Here is a 13,366-nt window from a genome sequence, read left to right as displayed (position 1 = left end):
AGAATTATAAGATATCCTATGGGTCCCATTTTGGGTACCAAGAATTTTAACAAAAAAAATATTAAAGAATGCCTAACTTTTCGGTATAATCAAACATTTCATTTTTATTTACCTAATTTTTGATAATTTATTCAATATAATAAGATCAGTTCTACATTCACTCTTGGTTTTTATAACTTTTTAATGTAGACAATGTGCATTCGTCCACAATTTAGATTTAAGAGATCTATATTTGTAAATTGACGTCCGATGAAAATGCTGCAGTGTACATAGTTTGTTCCGCCGCTTCTTCTACACATGCGCTTTGGAAGCGGTAGTAGTTATAATTCGATTTAAGTGATGTGACGTCAATAAGTGATACCTATCCAATTTTGAAAATAAATCTATTCTATTCTATTCTATACAAAAATATACAAAATATAGTAACCGAACCGTGGAAACCTGGCAGTTTTTATCTATGTTCGGTGAATCACACTAATATTTACAATTGAAATATATTTTTAACGTTAATTTAAACTTCCTTTGCGGGGCAGACAGAGCCAACTGTCTTGAAAAGACTATAAGGCTACGTTCAGCTTTTTGGCTTGATGATAGAATTTAGATTCAAATAGGGACAGGTTAGCAAACTGCCCATCGCCTAAAATAAGAATCCCAAGTTTATAAGCCTATCCCCGAGTCGCCTTTTACGAGATGAAGTGGTCCTATTAATTTTTTATTGGTGCCGGGAACCACACGGAACAATTATAATAAACACACATAAAAAATACATCCGTTCACTCGGCATAGGTTTTTGTGTAAAAACAATAAAAACACTGCCATTTCGCCTGCCACTTGTCGAAAGCTGTGTGGATTTCCAATGACCTCATTATAATTAATTTTGCAACATTTGCAAGGTCAGGGAAAAAATTGATATCTGTGAATTAACAACTCTTTACATGCTGTTTTTTTTATTGTATTTTACTCTGAAATTAATCCTTTATTATATCAAATGAATCCTTTTATTTCATATATCATTATCAAAAAAGATGAAGCATGTTAGTGAAAACCTTTTGTAATCACGTTGTTAATAAATATATGCAGGACAAATTACACAGATTGAGTTAGCCTCGAAGTAAGTTCGAGACTTGTGTTACGAGATACTAACTCAACGATACTACTTATATTATATAAAAGATACTTATATAGATATACATAAGACCCAGGCCAATCAGAAAAAGTTCTTTTCTCATCATGCCCTGGCCGGGATTTGAACCGGGATCTCCGGTGTCACAGACAAGCGTTCTACCGCTGCGCCACAGAGGCCGTCAATGTTATTGAAAAAAATACATATTTTAAACCTAGAAAACATATAATTTAAAATCTTACACAAAAAGTAAGTGAAGCCGTATAAAAATGTGTATAAATAAAGCATTGTTTCGCGAATCAGTTGCGTGCTAAAAAGAAGCAAGGATTGCAGATCAATTAATCTCCTAAATTAATTGCAATTAACTGTTAAAATCAATGCTTGCACCCGCCATTTATACGTTGTTACATTATCTATCAATTAAATAAAATTAAAGTATCTACTTATTACAGTTTTATCGTACAATGTTCGTTTTCAAGAAATCCTACTACCTAATCATACTAATATTATAAATGCGAAAGTTTGCGAGTATCTCAGGATGTCCGTATGGATGTTTTTTACTCTTTCACGCAAAAACTACTGAACCGATTACGATGAAATTTGGTATGTGGGTAGCTGAAGACCCAGAATAACACATAGGCTTTTTATCCCAGAGTTCCCGCGGGATTGATAGGGTTTCCATGCGGACGAAGTTGCGGTCAGCCTCTAGTATATATGTAATGTAGGTACAAGCTAATAGTGTTTCTTTTCGCCTTTTTTATGACCTACTGCGAGGCGAAGACCCCACGGAATCAGGAACATTTCCTTATAAGTGAAATTTCTCCTGGAAATATCCCGAGTAGACCACTATCCCTCCCTATAATATCTAACTAGATTGCTTGTGGATTTAATAATATACCTCTGTGGCGCAGCGGTAGTGCGCTTGTCTGTGACACCGGAGGTCCCGAGTTCGAATCCCGGCCGGGGCATGATGAGAAACGAACTTTATTCGGCCTGGGTCTTGGATGTTTATCGATATAAGTATTTATTATAAAATGTAGTATCGTTGAGTTAGTATCTCGTTACACAAGTTTCGAACTTACAACGAGGCTAACTCAATCTGTGTAATTTGTCCCGTATATATTTATTTATACGCCTATTTATTGTTGCCCCGTGTGCACATTAAAATTTTAATTTAAAATATCCACAAAAACATTAACGCGAGTGAAAAAAAAACTTATTAATATTTAGTGCAAAGCACATATCATGTCTGAAAGCGCAAGAACACAACATTAATTTATTACCGACGTTATCCGGCTCGCGCTAATTCCTGGCAATAAAGTAAAATACCCGGACTAATTATTATGAACTAGGCAAACATGCAAATCGCTCTTAGCTCAAAAGTTGCCCGAGCGATAGTGACCTCACTTTGCATATACCGGTTAATTTCTCATGAATAACAAAAGCTACAATCCTACTAATATTATAAATGCGAAAGTTTGAGTATGTATGTATGGATGTTTGTTACTCTTTCACGCAAAAACTACTGAACAGATTACGATGAAATTTGGCATGTAGGTAGCTGAAGATTCAGAATAACATATAGGCTACTTTTTATCCCGGAGTCACCGCGGGAATGATTCCACGCGGACGAAATCGCGGGCGGCCTCTAGTTTGCTATATACAACGTAATTATGTTTATTTTAACGCTTGTTCCCGATTTTACCGATTAAAGTATGTCTTCAGCATTTCTGGAACAGAATATTTTGTGCTAAGTTTTCTGTCTATTAAGTAAGGAATTGTTGTCTATTAAACTTACTTTTTTTATAAACAAAACGACAAACGTAATGACATTGTCGACGTGGTTTTCCGTTAAGATAGAAACAGTCACAATAGGTTAAGTTTTTGCACCTTTTCACTATTTGTTTGATTCAATATTCTCAGCAATTACCTACCCAAGAAACCTCATCATCTTTCCAGGAATTGTCCGTCCTTGAATTATTTCCCATTCTTAATCACTTTTAGAGTACACTTTTATACATTCACGTCAATATCCCTAGCGGGGCAGACAGAGCCAACAGTATTGAAAAGACTGAAGACCGAAAACCAAGTTGAGCTGTATGGCTTTTATAATGGAATTGTGATACAAATAATGACAGGTTGCTAGCCCATCCCCTACAGGAGGTATACCAAGTTTAAAAGCCTATCCCTTAGTCAATCCTGAATCACGATCCCTTAATTAACGCACTGGCGGCTAACAAAAAAGTAAGATAGATAGATAAAACTCTTTTTTGCACCATAAGAGTAAAACATACAAAACAACACAAAGCAGATATAGATGGTACAAAGGCGGACTTATCGCCAAAGCAATCTCTTCCAATCAACCTTTATAAACCTTTATAAAAAGTATAATTTTATGAAAAAGTACGATTGTCATTTATTACTATTTCACAATGATCGTTTATATAACAATTGCTCCAGTTAAACATTTATATGTTTAAGCTTTTACATTCATCAACAAATCAGCCGAAAGTCGCTCAGTGCACGCTAGCTCTCATACTTTCACTCTTTTCCTTACTCTTTCATCATCTCTTTTTTTCATAGGTGAGGCATACATCTTCTTAAACCTACCTACTAATATTAATACCTACCTTATCTTTTTTCGCGAGACTTAAATACCTTGAGTATCCCTGATTTAAAGGCCTTAATTCTATGTTATACATACATATATAGGGTCACGTCTATATCCCTTGCGTGGTAAGCAGAGCCAACAGTCTTGAAAAGACTGAATGGCCAAGTTCAGCTATTTGGCTTAATGATAGAATTAAAATTCAAATAGTGACAGGTTGCTGGCCCATCGCCTAAAAAGAATCCCAAGTTTGTAAGCCTATCCCTTAGTCGCCTTTTACGACATCCATAAGAAATAGGTGAAATGGTCCTATTCTTTTTTGTATTGGTGCCGGGAACCACACGGCATGTTATTAAGGTATAGAAATCTTAATAACTAGTTATTTTACGATTTCAATCCTTTAAGCCTTGAATACAGGTAATTTTTAATTAATTAAAGTAATTTAATTTGGTAAACCACCAGCTATACTTAATCTTGGTACGAATTATCATTAATGTACTGTAATCATAAATTACGTCTCTATCCTTCACGGGATAATCAGAGCACTTAGTCGTAGATATAAAAGAAATAAATCACTTGCAATGGCGGACTTATCCCATGAAGGGATCTCTTCCAGTCAAACGGTAAACAATAAAGGAACTAGATAATTAAGTAAACAAGCGGCAAGTCGCTGAATAGGAACACTCCATCTCTTTCCCATTGATGTAGTAAAAGGGATAGACTAAGGGATAGACTAAGGGATAGACTGACTAACTTGGGATTCTTTTTTAGGCGATGGGCTAGCAACCTATGACTATTTGAATCTCGATTCTATCATTAAGCCAAACAGCTGAACGTGGCCTATCAGTCTTTAAAAGACTGTTGGCTCTGTCTACCCCACAATAGACATAGACATGACCAAATGCATGTATGTATGTAAAAGAATAAGTTTTTTTGCACTTTGTCTACGAAACCCAAGAAAAAAACGATTTATTTACAATTCGTAGAGAAATACTCTGGCGTACCAGAGGTGCTAACTGATTAAGAAATCTCGTGGGACATTACTTGAGTAAAAGTAGACGAATGCAATCGATTGTTGCTTTATTGGTATGTTTGCAATATGTTTACTTTGACGGCCTTTGTGGCGCAGCGGTAGTACGCTTGTCTGTGACACCGGAGGTCCCGGGGTCGAATCCCGGCAAGGGCATGATGAGAAACGATTTTTTTCTGATTGGCCTGGGTTTTGGATGTTTATCTATATAAGTATTTGTTATAAAATATAGTATCGTTGAGTTAGTATCTTAAAACACAAGTCTCGAACTTACTTCGAGGCTAACTCGATCTGTGTAATTTGTCCCGTATATATTTATTTATTTATTTTTGTAGTTCTCAGACAAAAGTTTTATGAATATTAAGAATATATTAATAAAAAAGAAAATAAATAAAACAGAACAATTTTGATGACATTCTAAGTCATTTATTTTATATCATAATTTTAACTGGTTCTTATTCACATTTAAATAAATATTTTTTATTTATTAGTGGATCAATTTTTTAAGTTAGGTACATACATATATAATCACGTCTATATCCCTAGAATAGACAGAGCCAATAGTCTTGAAAAGTCTGATAGGCCCTTCTCAGCTGTTTGGCTTAATGATAGAATTGAGATTCAAATAGTGACACGTTCTACCCATCGTGTAAAAGAATCCCAAATTTGTAAGCCTTTCCCTTTGTCGCTTTTACGACATCCATGAGATGGAGTGCTCCTATTCAACTTTATATTGGAGCCGGGAACCACACGGCAGAAGTTGTCAAGTTACGTAATGTAAATTAAGCTAATAGCGTACACGGTGTGACTAAGAACACACAAAGATGAGAGATAGAGAGAGAAATAGAGAGAATGTAAAGATAGTGTCAGGTTGATAGACTATTTTTGTATGAAAATTCCCACGAACGCGAAGCCCCGGACAAAAGCTAATAATAAAGAACTTGAACTTGAGAAAGTGTAGCGAGGTCATTGACACCGCTGTACCGGTCCAGTGGCTCCCTCTAACGACTGTTTTCCGGCGTCAGACATCTTACACCGGTCTGGTCAGAACCTATGTTGCTAGTAGGTATGCTGTCTTCAAGGTAATCCGCAACTTTAACCGGCTACTAAAAAGTGGGATGTTGCAAGGATCACACAGGTCAATCGGGAGTCGTTTTGAGTAATAATCTGGCTTGCTCACCGACCAATATTGACCTCAATTTAACCATAGTTACATCTACATACAGTTTTTCTGACAAAGAAAATCATAGTACTTATAGGCGGAAAAAGTTCACTTTGTTGAGGAAGTCATTACATACATACATACATATGGTCACGTCTATGTCCCTTGCAGGGTAGACAGAGCCAACAGTCTTGAAAAGACTGAATGGCCACGTTCAGCTATTTGGTTTAATGTTAGAATTGAGATTCAAATAGAGACAGGTTGCTAGCCCATCGCCTAAAAAAGAATCTTAAGTTTGTAAGCCTATCCCTTAATGCCGTGTGCCGCCTTAGTGCCGTGGTGCCCGGAACCACACGGCAAAGGTCTTTATAAATAAATAAATATATATACGGGACAAATTACACAGATTGTGTTGTCAAAATTTGTTTTTTGTCATACCTACTTAAATTCAAAAAGTTGGTGTCTGACATTTACCTTCTTACAGGGGCTAGATTATCTGAGAAACACAACATACATTTTTTAAACATTCTAAAACTTAAAGTTTTCATGAGTTTACAGAAAAACTTCCTTATAAGTGGAAGAAATATTCCAAGTAGACCTCTATCCCTCCCTATAAAATTTCCGACAAAGAAAATCAGAGTACTTGTAGGCGGAAAAAGTTCACTTTGTTGAGGAAATCACTACAAATCTCTAGATTCAACGATTTGGGCTGTGCTTTGTGAGTCAATCAGTCACCCCCTTTTATATCTACTAGAGTGTGCCCGTGGCGAAAGAATTTCGAGGAATCCAGTCATAGACCTGGAAATTTCAAAGATCCATACTGGTCTGTGCATACATACATAGATACATATGATCACATCTATGTCCCTTGCAGGGTAGACAGAGCCAACAGTCTTGAAAAGACTGAATGGCCACGTTCAGCTATTTGGCTTAATGTTAGAATTGAGATTCAAAAAGTGACAGGTTGCTAGCCTATCGCCAAAAAAAAATCCCAAGTTTGTAAACCTATCCCTTAGTCGTCTTTAACGACATCCATGGGAAAGAGATGGAGTGGTCCTATTCTTTTTTGTATTGGTGCCGGGAACCACACGGCACTGGTTGGTGCTATCCGTTATATATCACTCAGTCAGTGTCGTATTGTATATATTTTGAAGATAAGACAAGATGGCGGTCCCGGGCCCCGAAACACTTCTGTGGAGGGTGCAACCGGGAACACGCAGAGATTAGAGAGAGAAAGATAGTTTTCAGACTTCTCTGCAACGCTTTCCTAGGTTAAAAATCCAAATATAGGAATTTAATATCACAATAATGACTACCTATGTGTTGTCTCGTAATACTACCGTCGGACCTAGCTTGCGCAAGCGCAGATCTAAGACTTTCGCCACTTGAGAGACCTCAATGTTAGGAGTTAGTACCATCCAGTACTATAATGGTCCCGTGATAGATCACACGTCGATAATATACCATAAAACCTTATTTTACCATAAATGTTTTAGTATTTAATATTCGTTGTTGTTTATGGTAACAAACCATGTTTTGTGTGAACCGATGAGTGTTGTTATATTTTTCTTTATATGTAAATGAAGTTACCTATATATTATACCAACTATTGAAGTGTTTAAAAGTTAAATTTATCGGTTAAATCAAAGTTAACGAGTGTTATATTCATTATTGTAACAGTGACTTCTTCAACAATACTAACGTTAATAACGTTATTATTGTACGTTAATAATTGATATTTGATGATGTGTGTAAGCTAAAATAAAAGCTATCAAAATCAGTAATATTAACAAGATGATGGAGAAAAAAAGAGCTTATTATTTATGACAGCATTTAATGTTTAGTTGTAACAAGTTTTTCTTTATTTTGATCAACAACTCTGAGAAATGAGTCAAGTTAATATTAGAAATGGTTTTCAATGAAAAATATAAAATGAAACCTCTGTTAATTATGATGTCTATGTATCTTCTTCACAAAGAGGTATACACGTCTCCCTTTTCTACGCCGGTAATAAAATTAGAACAAGGCAAATTAAGAGGAGTGCGCAGCATTCTGGGAGTCAACCAGTATTTCGGGATACCATACGGATCCAGCGAGAGATTTCAAGTAAGAAACTAATTTTACCGTGTGTTTTTGTGCCGTGTGGTTCCCGACACTTATAGAAAAAGGACCACTCCACTGCATCTTTCCCATGGATGTCGTAAAAGACGACAACGGGATACTTGTGATTCCTCTTTTAGGCGATGGGCTAGCAACCTGTCACTATTTGAATCACAATTCTATCATTAAGCCAAACAGCTGAATGTGGCCTATCAGTCTATTGATGACTGTTGGCTGTGTCTACCCCGCAAGGGATATAGAATTTTATAACACTAGTGATATACCCGACTTCGCACTGATGGTAGAAGATAGCTATAACAGTTAACAATATGTTAGTAAAAGATACAAAATATTCTCCCACCCCGCAAGTGATATAGACGGGAATATATTTTTGTAAAAGATTCAAACAAATTATAGGTACTCATTACTTCATCTACCGGTTTAAAATTTAAAAACGATCTTCCACATAGGTTTATACCTACAGGAAACCAATCAATATTTTTATTAACTATACTTTCTATGAGAAGAGAAAATTTCTCTAAATTCCATCGAACGGAAATAAATTTACGCTCGTATAAAAAGTGGACATTTATTAGATTTTTTTAATTTTAATCCGTCTTCGATTAAAAAAGGATATAATTTCGAATTTCTTTTTTAAATAACTGTCGTACTTTCTATTCCTTATAATTATATGTACCTTACATAAAAATGTAATCCTAACAATTACAGCCACCAAAAGAACCAAGGAAATGGAAAGGCACGTTAAACGCCGTGAACCGCTTCACATCCTGCGCGCAGGCCGTCACCTTCATCACGCACACCAACGAGGATTGCCTGGAACTCGACGTGTACACTCCAGGCTCTGCCCACCCCGGTGACAACATCCCCGTCTTCGTCTTCCTCCACGGAGGGGCCTATTACTACGGGAACAAAGCAATCACCGACCCAGAATTTCTCGTTACTAAAAATATCATCGCTGTCATCATTAACTACAGACTAACTGTCCTGGGATTTTTCTGCGCAAACGGTATCGCTAATCTTGGACTTAAAGATCAGACGGCGGCTTTGAAATGGGTTAAGAAGAACATAGCGGCGTTCGGAGGCGACCCAAATAATGTCAGTTTGGCTGGACAGAGTGCCGGCGCAAGCGCCGCCGCGATGCACATGCTGTCGGAACATAGCAAGGGACTGTTTCATAAACTGATTCTAATGAGCGGCACCTCATTAGTCCCCTGGGCTTTTAACCCGGAGCCTATGAGACCTGCATTTGAAGATGCGAATAAAATAGCAGATGCGCAAGATGAGGAAGACCTTTATAACATTTTTACCACGTATCCTATGAGACAAATTTTAAGAGCAACTCTCGGTGTCTCATATAATTCGAGATACTTCAAATACAGTCCTTGCATCGATAGCAATGCGACTGATCCATTCTTCAGAGATACTCCTTACGAGATAATAAAGTCTGGACATTTTAACAAAGTGCCAGTCCTGTTGGGAGTGGCAGAAGTTGAAGGGATGTTGTTCTACGGCATCAATCGTAGAAGTACATTGACTGAATGGAACTCGAACTTCATAGATCGATTACCGTCTGTTTTTTCGTGGTGTTCGAATGAAGATCGTAAACGGATTGCACGAAAGATCCGCTCTCATTACTTCGGGAAACGAGAAATAGATGAAAATTCAAAGGATGGAATCATGAGGTTTTACTCTGATTGGATGGGACACGCCACGTTTGATGCTTTTGCGGACCTTTTAGTGAAATATTCCAAAGAACCTGTATATAAATATGTGTTTTCTTACGAAGGAGATCGCAATTTCGCCAAGCTGTTTGGGAGAGGTGGTCGTGCAAAAGGTGCGACACATTCAGATGACTTGTTCTACGTGTTCAAGCCGGGGGGACTGTCACTATTGCTGTCCAATGATGACAAACTCTTCATTGATAGATACACCAGTTTGTTGGCTAATTTCATGAAATATGGGTAAGTAGTCTTAATATTATACCCGCGCTCTACCTTACTACTCTAGTTTCGTTTAGAAAATATAAAGGAACTTGCTTTTGGCCACATCTTCACTCATAATAAATCCTAATTTCCTAAGTATTTCCCAACTTCCTAACTTACTTGTTTGCCACATTTCAAAGTAATCCGATATTAAAAATGTCACCTCTTTTAAATTAAATAAATTTGAACCTATAATTATTTGATAGCATTATGTGGAAAGATTTTGTGCTGTGTAGTTCCCGGCACCAATAGAGAATTTAAATGTCGTAAAAGGCTAAAAAAGGCGTAAAACTATTGATTCTTCTTTTAGGCGATAGGCTAACAACCTGTCACTATTTAAATCTCAATTCAATAAAGTCATACAACTGAACGTAGCCTTACAGTCTTGAAGACTGTTGACTCTGTCTACCCCGCAAGGGATATAGGCGTGATTATATGTACGTATGTAAGAATTCTTCAAAGGTCATAATAACTTCTAATGCCCATCTGTCTTCGCAATCAATTACAAAATGGCGCCTGAAGTATTCATACGGTCAACAGGTATAATGATTTGCAAAAATATCTATTTACAGTCGATGTGGCAACTTATATTGCAAAGGTTCTGACATCAAGGGAGTGATGCAACTGGCAACATTTATAGCGCACTCAGCAAATATGAGAGGTTGCGGACTTGTCTGTTTGTTTGTTCTGTCGTAACTCATCACAAAAGATGACACAAATTACCTAAGCAAATAGCATACTTGCTGAACTTGGCCTTTCAGTCTTTTCGAGACTATTGGCTCTGTTTACCCCGTAAGACGTGATTATATAATATGCTTGTATGTTGACATACATACATACATATCATCACGTCTATATCCCTTACCGGGGTAGACAGAGCCAACAGAACATGTATGTTGTCATAGGTATTTACTTCCACTTATTTTTTTATTTTTTTTAGCAACCCCACGCCCAGCCCCACCGCTCTGCTCCCCACCCCCTGGCCAGCGACCACCACCAACGCCTCCTACATCATGCACCTGGACCGCTCGTTGAAGGTGACCAGGGGAGCTTGGCATAAGAACAGGTTCTTCTTGGATCTGCTGTGCACATACGGACAAAAGGGCTACGTCCCTTGCGACAGCAAGGAAATGTGCAATTTGGACAATAAACATAAGTAATAAATTGGACTAGAAGTATAAGTAACTGTGATATTGTAGTAGTGATAAAAACTGTCTTTAATTTGATCAAGATACGTTCGTCTAGGCCTTACTTTTCCCTACACACTCTCCTTGTATATCTGCTTAGTCAACCTGCTTTCATTCATCCTCTTCACATGACCAAACAAGACAAACTTATTTATTTTTAGATTAATTGTTAAGTAAAATTAGGGACGTCCTGGCAAAGGGTCAGGTCAAGAGTACCCGAAACCGCCGAGCTTGCATGAACAGAGTTATGAATGCGGATGAAGCGAAGTATGCAGAGATTGTGGTAAGTGGAAAGATGTAGTCTCTGCATACCCCTAAGGGAAAAAGGCGTGATTTTGTGTGTGTATAAAAATTTTATAATATTGCTTCTTATTATGGTGTTTGTATAATAAATTAAAATATTTAAACAAACACCTTTGTTAAATACATAACTGATAATTAAACATAAAGCTGAAGTTCTATGAAACTGATCTTGGTTTGATTTTGAGAAATTGACGATGGAAATTTATGATAGAAAAGTAATAAAGTAATTAGGGTATGAACTACGACGAACTTAATAATACGATTTTTAAAAAATATCTGACATGACATTCTATTTTGGTTTTTCTTTTTTTCTTAGTGGCCAGTTTCAGTCATAAATATTTTGAATACTCTCGTTTAGATTATTGATGCGAATCAAAAATATTTCAAAATTTGACTTATATTTAAAAGACATTCTTAAGATAAAATGTAATTTACTAAAATAATTATACATAAAACTTAAGCATCTATTTTTATTTTATTTTTTCAAATGAAAACAACACGCCGACAAAGCCGTGTACAACAACTAGAGTAATAGAAATCCTCCAACATGCCCGTAGCATTGCCCGCCACGATTTATAAATATGCAGATCAAATATTAAAAGGAGAGCCGCGAGTTGATCCCAGGGGCAGTTGCCGGGATGTGGGAAGATGGAGTTTACATTCTTAATCTTGACTAACAGTAAAAATAATAAGGGAACTGATACTTTTATGGTAGATGAATAAGGATAATACTTACGTACTTGAAGGTTATGAATAATATAACGCGAAAATACAACGGGTCATCTAACAAATGTACAAAAAAATAAGTAGGTACCTGAAAGTTTGAGGTGTAAAAAATAAAAAATAGTTTACAAGCATTACTTAATTATTTTTTATTTTCTATTATTAACTTTAAAATTAAAATTACTTTATTGCGTAAACACTCCTCGAACTTTTTATTCGATTTACGAGAGGTAATTTAATTTATGAATCTATACCAAAGATTTTTTTTTAATTTAAATCAACATTCGTTCTAGCCGTATAATCAGGGTCGCAAAATTAGGACTTAAATAAAGGTACCTACCGATTCTAATCGGAATAATTTTATAAATCTATGGTCGCATTTACTCGTAAATTCACAAAAAATAAAAGCCACATCCACAGACCCAGAACTCTGGCCTGCGGATGACGTCTCAGATAAATATTCAAATGTTTTCATTCAATTAGTCCAGATTTAAATACCTCATACTTCCGAATGGAGGCGGCAGATCCAAAAACCAGTTCCTGACTCCGAGCGCGCGGCCGGCGGTCCGCATCGTCTCAGAATAAATATTCAATGTTTTCATTCAATTTGTCGTGGCCGCCCGCTGCGCCAAGGGTTGCCAACTTTGAAAAACATTTTTTTCTTTCTTACCGAGAAGAAGGAGGTTTAAGTTTGACGTGGGGCGGCGCTAGTGTTTAACCTCTTCCTTTTGGCGTATTATTTTACTTTTTCTTTGGCGTTCAGGGCACGGAAATACGTTTGACGCGTGGCGTTCAAAAGGTTAAACACTTGACCCTTCTTTGGGGGAAGGGCTTTAAGCCATCTAGCTGACCGTGACCTTTTTTGTTATTTTTTGTGTTTTTAAGGAGCACATCTATAATTACCCCGCAAAAATCCATGTTTTTGAAGAACAACCAGAATGATCCTTGGGTCATGGTTGTTGCGTTAGATGAAAGTCACTTTTCCGAAGTCACTAGTAAATAAATATTACATTCGGGTAGGTAATCTTTGGCAGCCCTGCGTCGCTTCGCTGGCGAAACGCTGATAGTGTGCTGAACTGAAACTGTAAAATATCTTCAGCGGCGCGATCTCGCGTATTGACCTACGA

At 36.8% G+C, this 13,366-nt stretch overlaps 1 protein-coding gene across 1 annotated transcript; it reads left to right on the top strand.

The window, feature by feature from the left end:
- Positions 1-7,876: 7,876 nt before the first annotated feature.
- Positions 7,877-11,186, top strand: LOC106136581 (esterase FE4-like). Its single transcript, XM_013337176.1, has 3 exons — positions 7,877-8,029; positions 8,753-10,005; positions 10,967-11,186. The coding sequence occupies exons 1-3, from the start codon at positions 7,877-7,879 to the stop codon at positions 11,184-11,186; spliced, it is 1,626 nt and encodes a 541-aa protein (XP_013192630.1).
- The last annotated feature ends 2,180 nt before the right edge of the window (positions 11,187-13,366 follow it).

This window comes from Amyelois transitella, chromosome 19 (assembly GCF_032362555.1).
Source record: "Amyelois transitella isolate CPQ chromosome 19, ilAmyTran1.1, whole genome shotgun sequence".
Taxonomy (NCBI): domain Eukaryota; kingdom Metazoa; phylum Arthropoda; class Insecta; order Lepidoptera; family Pyralidae; genus Amyelois; species Amyelois transitella.
Note: the sequence above shows the minus strand (reverse complement) of the source record. Positions and strands in the feature narration are given on the sequence as shown.

Bases quoted from the DNA above. Each gene is read 5' to 3' on its own strand.
- LOC106136581 (XM_013337176.1), top strand. From the start codon at position 7,877: ATGTCTATGTATCTTCTTCACAAAGAGGTATACACGTCTCCCTTTTCT. The intron at 8,030-8,752 runs GTAAGAAACTAA...TAACAATTACAG, and splicing joins GATCCAGCGAGAGATTTCAA to CCACCAAAAGAACCAAGGAA. The intron at 10,006-10,966 runs GTAAGTAGTCTT...TATTTTTTTTAG, and splicing joins GCTAATTTCATGAAATATGG to CAACCCCACGCCCAGCCCCA.